Source organism: Sarcophilus harrisii, chromosome 4 (assembly GCF_902635505.1).
Source record: "Sarcophilus harrisii chromosome 4, mSarHar1.11, whole genome shotgun sequence".
Taxonomy (NCBI): Eukaryota; Metazoa; Chordata; class Mammalia; order Dasyuromorphia; family Dasyuridae; genus Sarcophilus; species Sarcophilus harrisii.
In genome coordinates, this window is record NC_045429.1 from 290,930,377 (window position 1) to 290,948,091 (window position 17,715).

The 17,715-nt window shown below is 32.8% G+C and overlaps 1 protein-coding gene across 8 annotated transcripts in view; it reads right to left on the reverse strand.

Moving 5' to 3' along the window:
- The window catches only part of MYH10 (myosin heavy chain 10), a 192,231-nt gene that overhangs the window by 25,689 nt on the left and 148,827 nt on the right, over nt 1-17,715 (reverse strand). For all 8 annotated transcript variants that reach the window (XM_031965494.1, XM_031965495.1, XM_031965500.1 and 5 more), the window contains 4 exons: nt 10,449-10,586; nt 9,833-9,956; nt 6,318-6,489; nt 3,846-4,058 (listed from right to left, as the gene is read on the reverse strand). In XM_031965494.1, the coding sequence (XP_031821354.1) occupies nt 3,846-4,058; nt 6,318-6,489; nt 9,833-9,956; nt 10,449-10,586 (647 nt within the window). The remainder of the gene's footprint in view (nt 1-3,845; nt 4,059-6,317; nt 6,490-9,832; nt 9,957-10,448; nt 10,587-17,715) is intronic.

Genomic DNA, 17,715 nt, shown 5'->3' on the forward strand with positions numbered 1-17,715 from the left:
TGACATGGGAAGAATTTATGACTAAACAAGAAAGGATTATGGGAAATATAATGGTTAATTTTAATTAAATGAAATTTAAAAAACTTTTGCAAAAAAGCCAAAAAAATCCCAACCCCCAAATACAGTCAAAATTAGAAGGAAAACAGGACACTGGAAATACTTTTTTAAATAAGATTCTCTGATAAATGACTCATTTCTCAAATGTATAGGGAATTGAATCAAATTTATAAAAATAAGAGCCTTTCTTCAATTCATAAATGGTCTACATGAACTGATGCTAAGTGAAATGAGCAGAACCAAGAGATCATTATATATGTCAACAACAATACTGTATGAAGATGTAATTTGATGGAAGCGGATTTCTTTGACAAAGAGACCTAATTCAGTTTCAATTGATCAATGATGGACAGAAGCAGCTACACCCAAAGGAAAAAAAAACACTGGGAAATGAATGTAAACTGTTTGCATTTTAGTTTTTCTTCCCGGGTTATTTTTACCTTCTGAATCCAATTCTCCCTGTGCAACAAGAAAACTGTTTGGATCTGCACACATACATTGTATCTAGGATATATACTAGGACATATTCAACATATATAGGACTGCTTGCCATCTAGGAGAGAGGGTGGAGGGTGGGAGGGAAAAATCGGAACAGAAGTGAGTGCAAGGGATAATGTTGTTAAAAAAAAATTACCCAGGCATGGATTCTGTCAATAAAAAGTTACTATAAGAAAAAAATATATATATATATAAAAAAATTCATAAATGGTCAAGAAGATGGACAGGCAGTTTTCAGATGAAGAAATCAACTATCTATAGTCATATGAAAATATGTTCTAAATCACTATTGATCAGGGAAATGCAAATTAAAACAACCCTGAGATACCAACATGAAAGAAAAGGAAAATGATAAATGCTGGAGGGGATGTTGAATATAGGGACATTAATAGACTCCTGGTGGAGTTATGAACTGATTCAATCATCCTGAAAAATAATAATTAAAAAAAAAAACCCACATCCATATCCATATAAAGCTGTCTATACCATTTGACCCAGTAACACTAATGTTCAAAGAGGGAAAAGTGCCTCTATGTACAAAAATATTTATAGCAGCTTTGTAATGACAAAGAATTCGAAACTGAAGGAATGATACTTAATTGGGGAATGTATGAACAAGTTGTGATATATAATTGTGATGGAATACTTTTGTACTATAAAAAAATGATGAACTGTATGATTTCAGAAAAACCTGAGAAGTGAGAGAAATGATTATTAATAACCAATGATTTGGGGAAACACCCCTTTTCAAGTCCTTGCTTCAAAAGTTAAGTCTCTTGAAGTAATGAGATTGGACTAACTTTATTAACAATCTCTTGCAGGTGGAAAAGCCATTGTTTGCTACTCAGGTTTGGGTAAAGATAAATTCTTTCAACAGACTGCCCAAGAATGGTAGTGATCTGGAAAAAGGAATAACTCTCATTGACATGACGTCATTCTCAGCTCCCTCACTATAATATTCATTCTCTCATTCATTGTTAAACCAATCAAAGTTGTCACCCTCCAGAACATCTCTCTTCCAAAGGGCATATAAACAGTGAGCCCACTGCCATGATTGTCTGGTCTAAGAAATAACCAAATGGAGATAACCTTGGCCAATTGACCATGCTGGCATTATTAATAAAATGATTAAACTACCCAGAAATTATGTCTTTGACAGAGAAGATGGATATGAAATGGTACAAAGTAAAGTAAGCAAATCCAGGAGGACATTGTTCACATTAATAGCAATATTGTAATGATGATCAATTGTGAAAAACTTAAGTTAGTCTGATCAATAAATCTAAAAAAATGCTAGCCATCTCCAAAGAGAGGAAACTGGTGAACTGAGTACAGACTGAAATATATTATTTCTACTTTCTTTATGTCTCTTGCTTTTAATTTTTTTAAAAAAAATGTGGCTTAAAACGGAATTAAAAAATTTTCCCCAATTACTTAATTTTTTTAACATTATTTAAAAATATTTAATATTTAAATTCTGAGTTCCAAAATTTCTCCCTCCTCCCTGAGATGGTAAGCAATTTGATATAGGTAATATATGTACAATCATGCAAAATATATTTCCATAGTAGTCAAGTTGTAAAAGAAAACACAGACCCAAAGGAGAGAAAAAAAGACCCAGGAAAAAAATTAAGTGAAAAACATTATGCTCTGATCAGCATTCAAGAGTGCATTAGTTCTTTCTCTGGAGGTAGATAGCACTGTTCATCATCAAGTGCTTTGGAATTTCCAAGTCTTTGCCATTACAAAAACAGCTGCCTTAAATATTTTTGTATATATAGATCTTCCCCTCTTTAAAAAAAAAAATCTCTTTGGGATGCATATTTAGTAATAGTATTGCTAGATCAAAAGATATGTACATTTTTTTTGGGGGGGGGGGGAAATATAGTTTAATATGTAAATTTTTTTGCATGACTTCCTTCATAAAATTGAAATTATATCCTGTCTTCTCAATAATTAGGAGAAGAGAATTTGGAAATCAAAAAAAATTTTTTAAATGAATGTAAAAAATAAAGAAAAAGGAAAATGTATACATATACATGTATGTTTATGTATGTATATATACACACATATACAGAAAAAGTGAGAGAAAGCACTTTATTATTACTCTACTTTAAGCATGTAAATCTCAAACCTGTCAGCATGACATTTAAATCCTTTTAACACTTTGGTTCCTGGATACTTTTACAGATATTTCATGTTACTTTAGCTCTTTAATTATTCTTCAAACTTGATATACCATTTCCAGTTCTATTATCTTAAGAGATGTTATCTTAGCGATATCGCTTAGAATCTTTTAAATTCCCTTAAGTCAGCTCATGGGTCACTGCCTTTTCTGATCATTCTAGTTTTTGGCATTACCTGTGGCTTTGTGTTTACTTTTATATGTCTGCTGTATCTTATCATAAGAGGGTAAGCTCCTTGAAAGCAGGGACTTTTCACTTTTCCAAATCTTTCTCACACTTTAGGATTATAAAACAATATAATACAGTACCACTAATACAATAGGAAAATGGACCCACCAATTAATAATCTTGTCAAAGGATTACAGATGTTATACATGTACAATAATTGTGATTTTGGAATAACAATTTCACACTTTCCTGAGCTCAATTTCCAACTTAATTAGAGCACCAGAACAGATGATATCTTCCAGCTTGACACCTCTGTGCTATGCTATATTCATCACCCACCTCAGACAGTGAGGAGCAAATGATTAAATGTATAGGGTATGTTTTGTATTCTGAGGCACTAGGTAAATATGAGCTAACGGGAGACCTGAAAAAATTCTGTATTTTGAATTGATGCTACATGAAATGAGTAGAACCAAGAGAACATTGCATACAACAACAAAATTATGTGATTATCAACTCCAATGGACTTGGCTCTTTTCAACAATGAGATGACTCAGGGTAATTCCAACAGACTTGTGATGGAGAGGCAACTACATCCAGAGAAAGGACTATGGAGACTCAATGTGGAGCATAATGTTTTCACCTTTTTTTGTTGTTTGCTTCCTTGGTTTTTTTCTCATTTTCCCCTCTTTTGATCTAACTCTTCTTGTGCAACATGATAAATGTGGAAATATGTTAAGAAGAATTGTACATTTTTAACCTACATGGGATTATTCGCAATCTAGGGAAGGAGAGAGGGGAAAGAGGAGGGAGAAAAATTTGGAACATAAGACTTTGCAAGAGTAAATATTGAAAACTATCTTTGCATATATTTTGAAAAATAAAAAGCTATTATTATTTTTAAAAATCCTGTTTCTGGGTACATAGTAGAATCACCTTAACTCTTGCTGAGCTGCAGTAGTATCCAAAGTATCCTCAAGTTCTGTTTTCAGGGCTTCCAGCTCTTCACTCAAGTCTCTTTTCTGCTTCTCTGCTTTGTTTCGGGACACCTTTTCTGACTCTAGGTCCTCCTGGAGCTCAGCAATCTGAGCTTGTAGTTCTCGTACAACTTTCAGTGCATTGTTTTTATGAAGTGTTTCATCATCACCTCTGTTAAAAATCCAGATATAACATGAAATCAGATCCTCACACATATATCTACACATATATATGAAGTGTTTTCTTAAACAATACTAATCACTGGAGACCTCATAAGTATACCACAGTTGCCCCTTCATTCTTTCTTTGTGTGGTGAGCCCTGAAGGCAGGAAACTGAGTACCTAAACAGTGTCAATGTCAGTAATTTATACCATCCTGCTGGGGGATATTACTCAGTCAACTATCTGCCACCAATATATAACTATCCACCATATATAAATTTTTTTTTTTAAATCCCCAAGTCAATTACCCAATGTCATGTAACAAATATAAACTATTCTCTATTGGTACTGAATGCAATGTATTCAGACAATAGAATATGCACTTTTTATCAACATAAAACAACACAACATAGATGCATGTTATTTGAGTATATTATAGATCACCTGGACAGAAAAAAAAATTAGGAGTTTGGGAAATTTGTAAGAAACTTGGTCCACAGAAAAAGATACAGTAGTGATGGGGACCTTTAGTTATTCAGACAACTGCAGGATTAATCACTTCTTGACTTGCTTCAGTAATAATTTCATCATTCAAAAGGTGAGGAACCAACAAGAGGAAATTGTCTTCTCTCATTCAATGAACTTGCAGATTTTCAGGACTTTCTATCAACCAATCCTTAAGTTAATAGAAAATTTAACATATAAGAGCCAATATCAAAGATTAATTTCTAGGAATTCAACATGGACAAACTGTTTATGTTATTAAGTTATACAAATGAGGTGCAGAGGAAAAACAGACACAGAGCCATGGGGGGCAAGAGAGGGAGAGGCTCGTAGTCCTGAAAACCTATTCACATTGATCATGAAGGGTACAGCACCTTCCAAAATCTATAAAGAAATGAGGAAAGGTGGAGAGGTAGGGGGAGGTTAAACCAGTAATAGGCAAGGCAAGTTAAGGAGCAGAATTAAAGGAAAAAAGAATTAGTGATTATAAAGAGTTTGTATGACTTTATCAAGAGCAGTGTGTCTGTGTGCGTGTGTGTGCGTGTGTGAACTGCTTGTTGATCAGGGGAATGCTACAGACATAATTTATTTATGTCTTAATAAATAATTAGATTTCATGCCATTCTCGTAGAAAAGATGAAGAGAGAGGGTAAAGATGACATTATAACTTAGCTAGATTCTGAACAAGGTAAATGGCTGGGTTTGAAGACTATTATTAATGGTTCTGTCTCATTTTAACAGGTATTCTCCAATGGTTGTACCAGGGATCTGTGCTTGATCCTATACTAGCTAATATTTTTATCATCTACTTGAATAAAGTAAATGGCATGTGTATCAAAACTGCAAATGATGCAAAGATGGAAAGGACAGTTATCTGGATCCAGATAAAACTTTATGTGATGGAAGACTGGGCTGAGTCTAATGAGATGTAACTCAATAGAAACAAATATAAAATTTACACTTGGATAAAGATAAAATGTAAGGTACAATATGGAAAAATTTTTGACTGTCTCATTACACATGACTCATAGAGCTTGTAGTTCACTAAAACACCTATTATTTATTCAGATGAATTGCTATCTATGAACTGTACTCCCAATTTTTTATTTATGAGGTCAATTTTTTGAACCTATGTAAGGATTTTTATTTATCCTTTCATAATTTCACAATATTCATGCCAATGGTGTAAGACCCTTAAAATCTTTTTGGATTCTGATTCTATTACCTAATGTGCTACTTCTAGTTCTTGGTGTCATCTGTAAATTTGATAAGATGTCTTTATTTGCTATTAAACAGCAAAAAACAAAACAAAACAAAACACAATTTTTAGTGTAAGATTATTTCTTGTAGAGAATTTTCTGTAACCAAAAAAGTCATACTATTTTAGGTCACGTGACCAAACATTGGTATAACTTATTCCAAAAGAAATTTTGGTTATAAATTTAATCATTATGTTGAAACAAATGTAGATTCTAGAATATAAATTAAATATGTCTGCATTCTAAAAACAGAATATCTTATAAATGGGGATGAAATTGAGAAAAATAAATTGTATCCTTCCACTCCCCAAGTTTTTTGAAAAATTTAAATTAACAGAAATACTGGCAATTCTGTTATGGTAAAGCCAGTCATTTTGGTGTTATATTAACTTTGGCATATGTAGCTGACATTTGCAAACATCTCTCTACAATTCTTCTCCAACCTCTTCAGAAATAAGATCCATTATGAACATGATTAAATACAATGTTCTTATTAATATCAGACCTGGCGAGAGCACCCTGTAGCTCCTCCTCTTTTTTGGCCAACTGGATTTTTAGTTCTTCAATCTGGGCCTGTAGCTCAGCTATTTGGTCCTGAAGATCTGTAGTTTCACCATCAAGTTTTCTTTTAGCTTTTTCTAGTTCTTGACGAGTTTTTTCTTCCTTCTTTAAGCGTTCTAAGGCAAGACATAGGAGAGCTTTTCAACACACTGAACACACCAAGACAACCAAGTTGGAATTTTTTCAAGAATAAGCAGTTTTTTTATTTTATTATTCAAAAACATGCCACGGTCTCTGCTACATTTTGTAATATGTCTGAATGTCTGAAACCCATTACAATTTAAAAGGAGATATGAGTTTGATAGGAATTGTGTGAAGGAGGAATAACTAAGGTATTAATACAGATTGCATATTCAGAGAAGCAGACACAGTGTTGGAAGATGTCTTTGGACCTGGAGCAAGGAGAAGAAAAACTGGGATTGTTTTTTTCCCAATTATATGGTTTAATAAAAGAAAGTTGGTATCAGTCGTCTATCAGAGAGGTAAAGGACTTTCCTCAATTCTGTATCTCTTTGAATTCTAGTTGTATTGACTTATTTTTGTCCCTTTAAAAGTTTTACATAACCAAAATTTTCCATTTTATTTTTTATTATCTCCACTGTTCTTTTAAGTACTTCTTCAGTTTCTAGCTGTGAGGGATATGGTTTTTATGGTGTGACCTATTTTGATCAGATTACTTATCAATTTAAAATTTCTTGTGGCATTATTTGGCATATATTGCTGGCCTAATCCATTTTCTACAAAACTGTTTTTGAGTCTGCCTAACAGTTTTGTAGATTTATACGCATCTTTCTCAAGTAGTTTGTGTATTTGGGTTTATCAAAGACTATAATACTGTTTGGTTTTGCTTTTAGGTTACCGTAACTATACCATTAATCAGTTCTATTTTTAAAAACCAGATGTTATATATTGTATTTAACATATACTTTAACATATTTAACATGTATGGGACTACTTGCCATCTAGGGGAAAGGGTAGAGGGAAGGAAAAGTTAGAACAGAAGTTTTTCCATGGGTCAATGTTGAAAAATTACCCATGCATATATTTTGTCAATGAAAAGCTATAATAAAAACCAACCAAACAAATAAATAAATAAAGACTGACGGGGGGGGGGGGGGGGGCGGGGAAAGATGTTAGTGATTTGTAGCAATACACAATTTGAGATCTCTTGTCCTTCTGAATCTAAAGGGTACCAAATAACAAATCTTTAAGATAAGAAGATGTTCCCAAAGGATAAGTGTTCAAAGAATACACTTACATTTTCGGGGGTGGGTGGGGAGGGGAAGGCAAACTACTAAGAAGGATCTGAGAAACTGCAAGATCATCAATAATCAATTAATAAATGCAAATTAAAAACACTGAGACATGACTTCATATCTATCAAATTAGAAAAGACGGGAAAATTTGATGTTTAGGGTGTTTGAGAAGAAAGGTTTAATCCACAATTGATATAGCTAACTGGTTAGACTATTCTGAAAGACAATTTCAAATTAAACAAAAAACAAAACAAAAGAAAACAAAAAACCACCACAAAATTACTCAATTTATTTTAACCAAAGTTTCCACTACTGGGTCTATAATCCAGGGAAATACAAAACACCAACAAAAAATCCACACATACAAAAACATCCATAGCAACATTACAAAGTGGAAGAATGTGGCTCAAATCCTGTGCCCAGACACAAACTAGTTATGTGACTCTCACATATCATTTAACAACGCTCTATGACCATATGTAGAGCAGGTGTCTACTTGCTACAGTAGAGAGAGTTTCCTATATCAATGAATTTTTAAGTCCAGTCTAAATAGGATTATACAGATAATAACTAAAAACTAGAAACAAATCATGTGCCCCAGAGATTAGGGAATGGGTAAACAAATTGTGGTATGTGAAGGTAAAGAAATAATATTGTGGAGTAAAGAATAATGAATATAAAGATTGCAGAGAAACAGAGGAAAACCTGCATAAAACCACATACAATGAAGAAACTCCTTTCTTCAAATCAAATCAAATCTAAGGAACAATATCACAAATGACCAGAATGTAAGTAAAGACAACATGGAAAGATGACAAAGCTCAAAACAAATGGTGTTACCAAATGATTAGCTGAAGAACACTACCTTTCTGTTAACTAATGATAACCATAAAAGTGGGAAGTTGAAATACTATTATCGACAATCTCTCCATTAAGAGTTTACTTAATTTGGGGGGAAGGGGAGGAGGTTTGACAATCAAGTAGAATGCACCCAGTGCTCTATTTTCAGCACTGAGTTCTAATTTATTACCTAAATTAATTAATTAATTCAGGCTACTAGATAGTGCAGTGGATAGGAGTCTGAAGCACCAGTAAAGAGGGAGGGATATAAGTGATAAGGTCTACAACCCAAGGCATCAAGAGAAAAAAAGGCCTCAATAAAAACCTAGCAGACAAACATAGAAACTAATAGAGAAGATCCTAAAATTGAGAAGAAAAATTATTAATTACACAAAGAACATGAAGTATTATTAGCAAATATTATGAGATTAAAGAGAGCAAAGAAGTTAGGCCTATTAAAAGCCCAATTATTATGGATACCTGTGTATTGTAGATTTTAACTCAACTTCCTGATTCTAGGTGAAAACACTGCTCTACTAGTTGCCTCTATTCACTGGATTCTTGCTTTAGATTCTTATTTGCTACTTCTTGAGGATCTGAGATTGGGGCAGTAACAAGTTTTAAGTAACTCTACCTTAGGGCACTCCCCACTAAGTAGGTTTCAACCTGATTTTTCGCTTTCTTTTTTTTTTACGTATACCTGCTTTTATCTTTTCAGAACAAAAAAATAAATTACAACTAACATTAGACCTAGAACAAAACAATGTTAAAAAAACTTTAATTATTCAAAAAAAAAATTTTTTTTTTGGTTGTTTTGTTTTTTTTTACCAGTTTCAAAAATGACCCACTAAGAATCAAAGGTTTTTGGGTTTTGTAATGGAATTGTAAACTAAATAGTTTAGGGAAAATTCCTTCTAAAAACACAGAAGAGCCTATGTTCTAGAACTTATGGTCTTAGAAAACTATGTGGGCATTCTTTAAAAAATTAGATAGCATAAAAATGAGTGAGCTTCTGCTACATGTACTTTAAAACAGTGCTTAAACTTTTTACACTCACAACACATTTTCACTTAAGAAATTCTTACATGATTCCATTTATATAAATCAAATATTTACTGAAAATAAATGATAAAGAAATTTATTTTGAAACAAATCTTTGGTATATGCACAATTTCACCATTTATTAAAGATGAGAACAAATTTGCATTTGATTCATACATAAAAAATTAATCTTGGTGGAATATTTGATACCTTTTACAAGTACAAATTTTTCATGACTTGCAACTTAGGTAACCCCATATGGAGCTGTGACCCACAGTTTAGGAAGCTTTGCACTAAATACTCATGGTTACAAAATACTTACCTTCTAAATCTGTGATCATCACCTCTTGCTTATTCCTGAGTTTGGCCAAGTTTTTGGATTTCTCTTCTTCTTCAGCCAGTTGAGAAGAACATTCAGCAATGCGATCTTCCATCAGTTTCTTTTCCTATTAGGGAATAAATAATTGATTTATAAATTTATAAATTGATTTATAAAATAAACTCAAAATGTCAAATAAAACTTTTAAAAGTGGTACCAAGCACCTCCATTAATGATATATCATAAAATAGGGCTAAAATGAAGTAATTGAAACTAAAAATTTATATAATGTATATTTCATAGTGAAATGATTAAAACAAGTAAAACTGAAATGACTTATGAATTTAGTTGGAATTGCCAATTTCTACAATTCAAAAAGTCTATAAAAGTAGACAAGACAAAAAAAAATTCAATTCAATATAATCCAAAAATGTATTGAACACACACTATGGTGGAAAGTATTTTGCTAGGGATCTTGAGACAGACACAAAGACAAAAATGAAATCACAATCTTAGAAAGAACAATACATGAACCAATATAAAATAAAATTCAGGGAGTTTGCATGGACATGGAAAATATTCTTTTCAAATTCTAAACTCGTTGACAACACAGGGATACCTTGATAAATTTGGAATTTTGGTCTTCTAAAAGTAGAATTTCCTCCTCCATTTTCTTGATTTTGGCTTCTGCTGTGACTTTTTCCAACTGTAGTTTTTGTCGAGCTCCTTCTTCCTCATCAAGCTGCTCTTCTAAGTCCTTCACAGAAGAAGCATACTTAGTACATATTTTGCTTACTTTTTCTAGTACAATCTTATTATAGCTTACACCTCAGAATCACACTAAAAAATAATTAAAGCCTGATTAAAAGCAATATACATAGAAAAATGCATAAGATTATCTAGAGTATAATTTGATTACCAAGTTAGTATTTACTCTTTTTACAAAATTGTCTTGAATGTATTAAATCTCCTTACAGATATTAAATGACATATCTCAAATTCTGATACTTAGCTAAAGATGAATCAGATAAGTACATAATGAAATGCAATCTGTCACCCATATTTAAAGATCATTGGCCTAAAGTCCTTTAATTCATCCCTATCACATTTAAATCATTGTAAATTACACTTATAAATCACTGATTATAAATCATTAATAGTACAAGCAGTTTTCCCCCTTATACAAATGCATTATAGACAATATCAAAAGGTTTAAATCTCCCTATATGTATGCAGATAACAATCTGCACAAAGCTTACAGTTTGTTACCTGAGGCTCAGATAGGCTAAGTGACTAATCCATTGTCACACAGCTAGTAAATTAGAGGTGGAATTTGAACCCAAGTCTTTCTGAATCCAAGTCCAGCTCTCTCTCTATTACTCCATGCTCCTTCACAGCATTTTATAGGAAGTGAAATCCTCACTCTTTTGGGATTCAGCATTAAATTCAGGAAGTAAACAGCTGGTATGACAATAGGATTGAGATTTCAGAACCAAGGCTTAAAATATAGCATTGACTGGTTTCCAAGCAATATGGCATATACTTAGCAAGGGCTGATAAGAATGTAATCCCCATCACAAACATAATTAAAAAAGGAAGGGAAGAGATGAGAAGAGGTGGGAAGGAAAACATGCCTACATATATTCATTAAGATAGATACTAAAGAAAGTCCCTACAATGAGGGAAGTAAAGTAGCAGTGAAGACAATTTCATAGGAGAAAAAAATCTAAAGAAGTCAGCAAAAAACTTCAATGATCTCAAATGTAAATATCAAATGCATAAAATATTGGTAACAGGGTGATAAGAGAGTTCATAATGCAAGAAGATAAATCTCATCTCTTGAGTTTCACTAAGACTTGGTAGGATATAACCAATGACTAGAATATGTCTCAAAATGGTTATAAGTTCAAAAGAAATAATAAGGGAATACCACTGTATATAAAGAAGGCATATACATAAGGAAATATAGGAACCAAAAGTGGGAAACATGGGAGAGAGCAATGGAAATAAGAACAGAAATTATGCAAAAATTTAAGTATATTTTAGATTTCTGCAAAGAAAGTATTAATAAGATGGATAAGAATCAATTAATAAGCACTTATTAAGCTATCCACTAGGTACTAGGGATACAAACACAATAAATGAAACAGAAAAACATGAAAAGACTTACATAATCTAATGTACAATGAAGTTAAAAGAATCAGGAAAACAATTTACATAATAACAAAAGAGTAAAAAGAAGGAACTGAACAAACCCATTTCTTTCCCTATATTACAGAACTGGGGATGAACAATGGGTTCAGAAAACCAAATGTAACATCAGAGAACCATCTTCTCTAGGTATCTTGCACGTTTCCTACTTGTTCACATGTTGTTTCCCCTATTAGAATATAAGTTCCTTGAAAAGAAAGACTTTGACTTTGCTGCCCATGGCATACCACAGTGAAAGGCACATTAGTGCTTTATAAATTTTTTTTTGATGGATTCATGAATGTGCTAGTTCTTGCTAGGAGTTCTTGATCTGAGGTGCAAGAACTTATTTTGTAAACTATTTGGTAACTTTTTCAATTTACTAGTTTCCTTTTGTAATCTTATATATTTTATTTTATCCATTTAAAAACTTCACTCTCAGAAGGAATTCACAGAATTCACCTCACTGCCAATGCAGCCCATGACAAAAAAAAAAAAAAAAAAAAAAAAAAAAAAAAAAGATGAGGAGTTTGTAAACATTGTAAGCCTGGCATAGGCATGAGATCTCATGATGGTGAACTTCAATTATCTGAACATTAGACTTGATTTTTTGATGAAAGAAATAAATAACTGCTAATTTGCCTTAATGAGAACTTTGTGTCTCTGAAAGTAAAGGAATCAATGAAAGAACTCCTATAGTGAACCTGATTCTCAACAAAAAGGCATGAACTGCTAGGGTGGAAATAATGAGGACTGTGGAACAAAGTAACCAATTAATTTTAGAATTTTGTATTGTGCTGGAGTAGAGGAAAAGTCCTTTTGTGTTTTAGTCTGACATGTCCACAGAAATTGTGAGAGCATATTTCAAAGGTTTCAGTTAAGATAGAATGGTCTAAATGTATTCTATTAGGAAACTTCTTAAGAACAAAATTCTGATAACACAAAGGGAAAAAAGTATATCAGATAGATGTGGCTATACAGGGAATTTGACAAATTTAGATTTTAAAAAGATAAATACAAGGGGCAGTTAGATGGCCTAGTAGGCCAGCACACTAGCCCAGAAGTCAGGAAGACTGGAGTCCAAATCCAGCCGCAGCCAGTTGACAATAACTGTGTAAACCTGGGTAAGTCACTTAACCCCAACTGCCTTGCCAAAATAAAAAAAAGATAAAACACAGAAGACTCAAGGAAGGAAATGGATGATACAACATGAATTATATTGAGCTGAGTGTGTCAAAGAAAAATTGATACATAAAAAGGATTTTTTTAAAGCTTTATTATGTTGTACATGTGATTATAATAATGGACAAAAGAAAGAAGGGGAAGATAAACAATTTTTATTTTCCTTCTATTTTATCTGCCAAGAAGAAAAATCTCTAGATCGTAATAAAGGGGGAAATAGCTAAATGGAAATGATATCCAAGATAAAAAGAGTTATAACAAGAGGGACTCTCCAAGCACGTCACCATTATTAGGATGAAAGAATCACAGGATACTGAAAGAATCATAGAATGTGATTACGGAGACATTGTCATCAATCTTTGAAAGATCTTCAAGAATAGAAAAGATCCTACAAGGAATGGGGCAAGAGGTAAATATTATCCAAATTTTTAAAAAGTAAAAAAAAGTAAAAGAATTTTACTTTTGAAATTGAAATTGACTTCAATTTCAGGAAAAATTCTGGAATTAGACAAAGAGTAAATATCTCGAAAAGGAAGTTATCATAAAGAGGCAACATGGTCTTCTTAATAACAGGTGATGCTAGTCTAATCTTAATTTCCTTTTCTGTCATGGTTATAAAACTGTAAAATTAGTGAAATTATATTGATAGCTTTAGTAAAGTATTGGACAAAGTATTTCATGCTATTCTTTTGACCTAGAGAAAAATGAGGGCTAAAGTGATGGCAGAGTTAACAGTTGAAATGGTTAAATAGCTGCATTGAAAAAGTCATTATAAATGCTTCAATGTTACTTTTGAAGGAGGTCTCTTTGTTTGACTCTGTGCTATTTAATATTTTTATCAATGAAGTAGATGGAATTCTCATTAAATTTGCATATTTTAAAAAACAAAAACAACAACAAAAAATTTTGGAGGGATGGCTAACACACTGAATACAGTTAGGATGGATAATGCTTTGAACAGACAAGAAGGGTGGGCTAAATCTATACAAATTTTATATAAATTTTTACACCTATTAGGAGCTAAAAAAATTTTCAAAATTACAGGGGAAATTTGGCTAGACAACAGTTTGTCTGAAAAAGATTCAGAGAGCTTAACATGAATTTAACAAGAATTAAAAGTGATGTGGCAACCAAAAAACGCAAATGCAATCTCAAGTTACATTATGACACACACACACAATATCTATATTCACACATATTCTCAGTAAGAATACAGTAAGATACTATATTGATCTAGAACTGAAAAAGATCTCAGAAGACATCTAGTCCAACCTCCTTAGAAACTGGGGACCAGGAAGGCTTAAATGACTGGCCCAAGGTCACAGACACAGTATTGGAGGGATTAAAAATCACGTCCAATAGGACTTTGCTAAAAGAACTGGAGATGTTTAGCCTAGAGAAGAAAAGACTAAGGAAGGGCATGAAAATTGTACTTGAAGGACTGTGTTAGACTTGTTTTATTTGTTCTAATAGCTAACTCCAGGAACAACAGGTTTCAGAGAGGTAAATTAAGGACTTAATATTACAAAAAATTTCCTACTGATTCAACTATTGCAGAGTAAATGGGCTACCATTTACTTGGTTTTTTCTCCCTTGATGCATTCGAGCTGAGGTGATATTGGCCACATGTCAAGTAGGTTGTAAAAAGAATTCTTATTCAGAAGTAGGTTGAACAAGATAGTTGTTGAAGTCCATTCTAAAAATCTAGGATCCTATGTGAAATGAAATCTGATTCACTGGTAGTAATGGAAAGAATTGATAGTTATTTGTGCAAATGCCAGTAGTCTTAACGAATATGGAAATATGTTAAGGACTGCAACATATATTGGATTGCTTACTGTCTTGGGGAGTGGGAAAGAGGAAAAAAAAACTGGAACATAAAGATGATGCTGAAAACTATCTTTGCATATATCTGGAAAAATGAAATACTATTAAAAAAAGATATAAATAGTTTGAGTGGGGATCATGTTTTTTTCTTACTGGATGAACTTCTGGCATTGTGCTAAATACAAAGTACATAGTAAAAAAAAGTATATACACACTCTCAAATTCAGAAAACATTATATATTAAATGTTTTTGCAAAGCCAAGGAATATTGAAAAGAATGTCTACTATTAGGAGGCCCTGATCTTATACAGAATTAAGAAAGAATTAAGTTGACTTGTAAAGAACAAAAGAGGACTGCCTTTTTTTTATGGATGAACCATATGATGCCTAAAAGGAAAATGATGAGAATTTTGGTTTAATAAAAACTGCTAAAATGTGTGTATAAAGACAGATATCAGATGGGATCTAAGCAGTTTTAAACCGAAAATGAATTATAATTATAAAGACTTTAATTACTTTGTAAAGGATATGAGGGAAATACTTTATTTATTTGTATTAAAAAAATTTAATGATTTAAAGACTCAGAGAAAGAAATTTTTATTTACTAAATTTACTAGTTTTTGGTGAAACCTTTTAAGGACACAGTGTGATAGATGGCTGTTGTTGCCTTTCAGCAACATGCAGAGAAAAGAAGAATCTCAGAACAATTTTTAATTCTTTTATTTCTTTGATACTCCTTTTTCTTTACAAGGAAAATGCAGAAAGGGGAAGGAGGCTTTGTAATAAAAAAAGAGATGCTGAAATCTAATAGACAATATATAATCTTTGTGAAAGATGAGCTGGCTAGATTTATTTATCTTCCTGAGCTATGAGCTGAACAATGAGGACAGTTAAAAGAGAAGTGATTTTTGTCGTCAAAGTTGAGGTCCAATTATAAATTATCAATTCTAAGTACCTGTGTTTTCTAAATGCTCACTTTTCCTCACAGCTACTGAGTGTATTGGTGGAAAAGACTGTACCTCAAGTTTAAATATGGATTTATTATTACTGAATTTGCTTTAATATGCAAATTCTTGTTATGTTGTTGTTTTTCTTTACTAGTAAATAAATGGCTATGTCTTATGATTGAGAGTAGCTGGTTAGTATAGATGGAAGAATATTTTAGGCTTAAGAGTTAGTGATGAGCATGGAAGGGGCATATTCTTCGTAACAGATATACTTACAGCAATCTAAGTGAATCTAGATGTAGCTTCATGATAATGGTCCTTCCTGAGTAACATTAATCTGACCAGTGTGATGACAGTGAAATATTCAGCCCAGTGAGTGAGAGGTATCCACACATCCAAGTGAGATGTGTGAGGTGTTACAGTGAGTGTACCAGTTTATCCAAATGGGAGTTACACTACATTTTAGGGTTCTCAAGGATATCTTATAATGAGATAAAACATGAGGCATCAGGGTGTTGCGAAAAGAGTGCTAGACTTGGAATCAGGAGAGGCCTGGGTTTGAAATCCTTACTCTGATACTTACTAGGTATTTGACCTTGGGCAAATCACTTAACTTCTGAGCCTCAGTTTCCTCATCTGTAAAACAGAGATAAAAAATACCTGTAGTACTTACCTCATAAGATTGTTGTGAGGATCAAATATTATTTTGCAAATGTTCAGCTAAACTTAAAGCACTATATAAAAATCTGCTATTATTTTTAATATTTACCTTTGTACTCTAGTGCTCCACACATAGCAGGTGCTTAATAAATTTTTGTTGAATGAAGATTAAGTTAGATGACTACAATGACTAAAAAAGAGAAAGTCATGTTCATTATACAATTCCTCAAGACCAGCCAGAACGAGTGAACAGGACCTTACTTCTGCTCTATGCTGGCAGGCTGCTTAAGACTCCTCCACGTTGGGGTACCTGGAGAGCCCTGGTTGTAACTGGTACCCAATGTAAGATGCTACTTCCACCACCCTCTGCCATTAAAGTCACCCCAACCTTACTACTGAGGTCCTCTTTCCTTTTTCCCTTCCTGGGCAGGACTCTCAACTCCTGCCAGAGGGAACCCAGAATCACTTGTTCACTTTGATCTATAGGACACTCCCTTATTCCCAAAGGTAGCTGCAGCTCCTGTGGAGCAAATACCCTGGAGCTAATCTCTTAGGATATCCAGGCCTGCAGCTAAAACATCTAATTTATCTGCTCTGCACCTAAATTCTCCTACATGTGTTTTATTCAACAATTAAGTCATGAGCTTCTAAAGCAGTTTATATTCTTTTTCTATCGTATATCTGCTACTTAACAAAGAATTTGGCACAAAGGGATTACTTGCTTTTCATTCATTATTCATTTATGATTTCATAAGCCATCTTGCATTGGTAAAATGTTACTTAAGAATGTAAAATACAGATTAAGTTCTAACCATAACACCATGTTACTACTGCAAAAAAAAGAAGAATTAACTTTTGAAGACATGATTAACAACATCACTATCACTGGATTTCTAAGTTTAATTGTAAATAATTTAATTTAATCAATCTCTTCCTACTTAATACACACACACACACACACACACACACACACACACACACACACACAAATCTGCTATCTACAACTTCTATTCATTCCACAAAGGCACTTGGAAAACTTCAAGACCTGATTTACTCTCAAGGGCCTCACTATGATGTTCT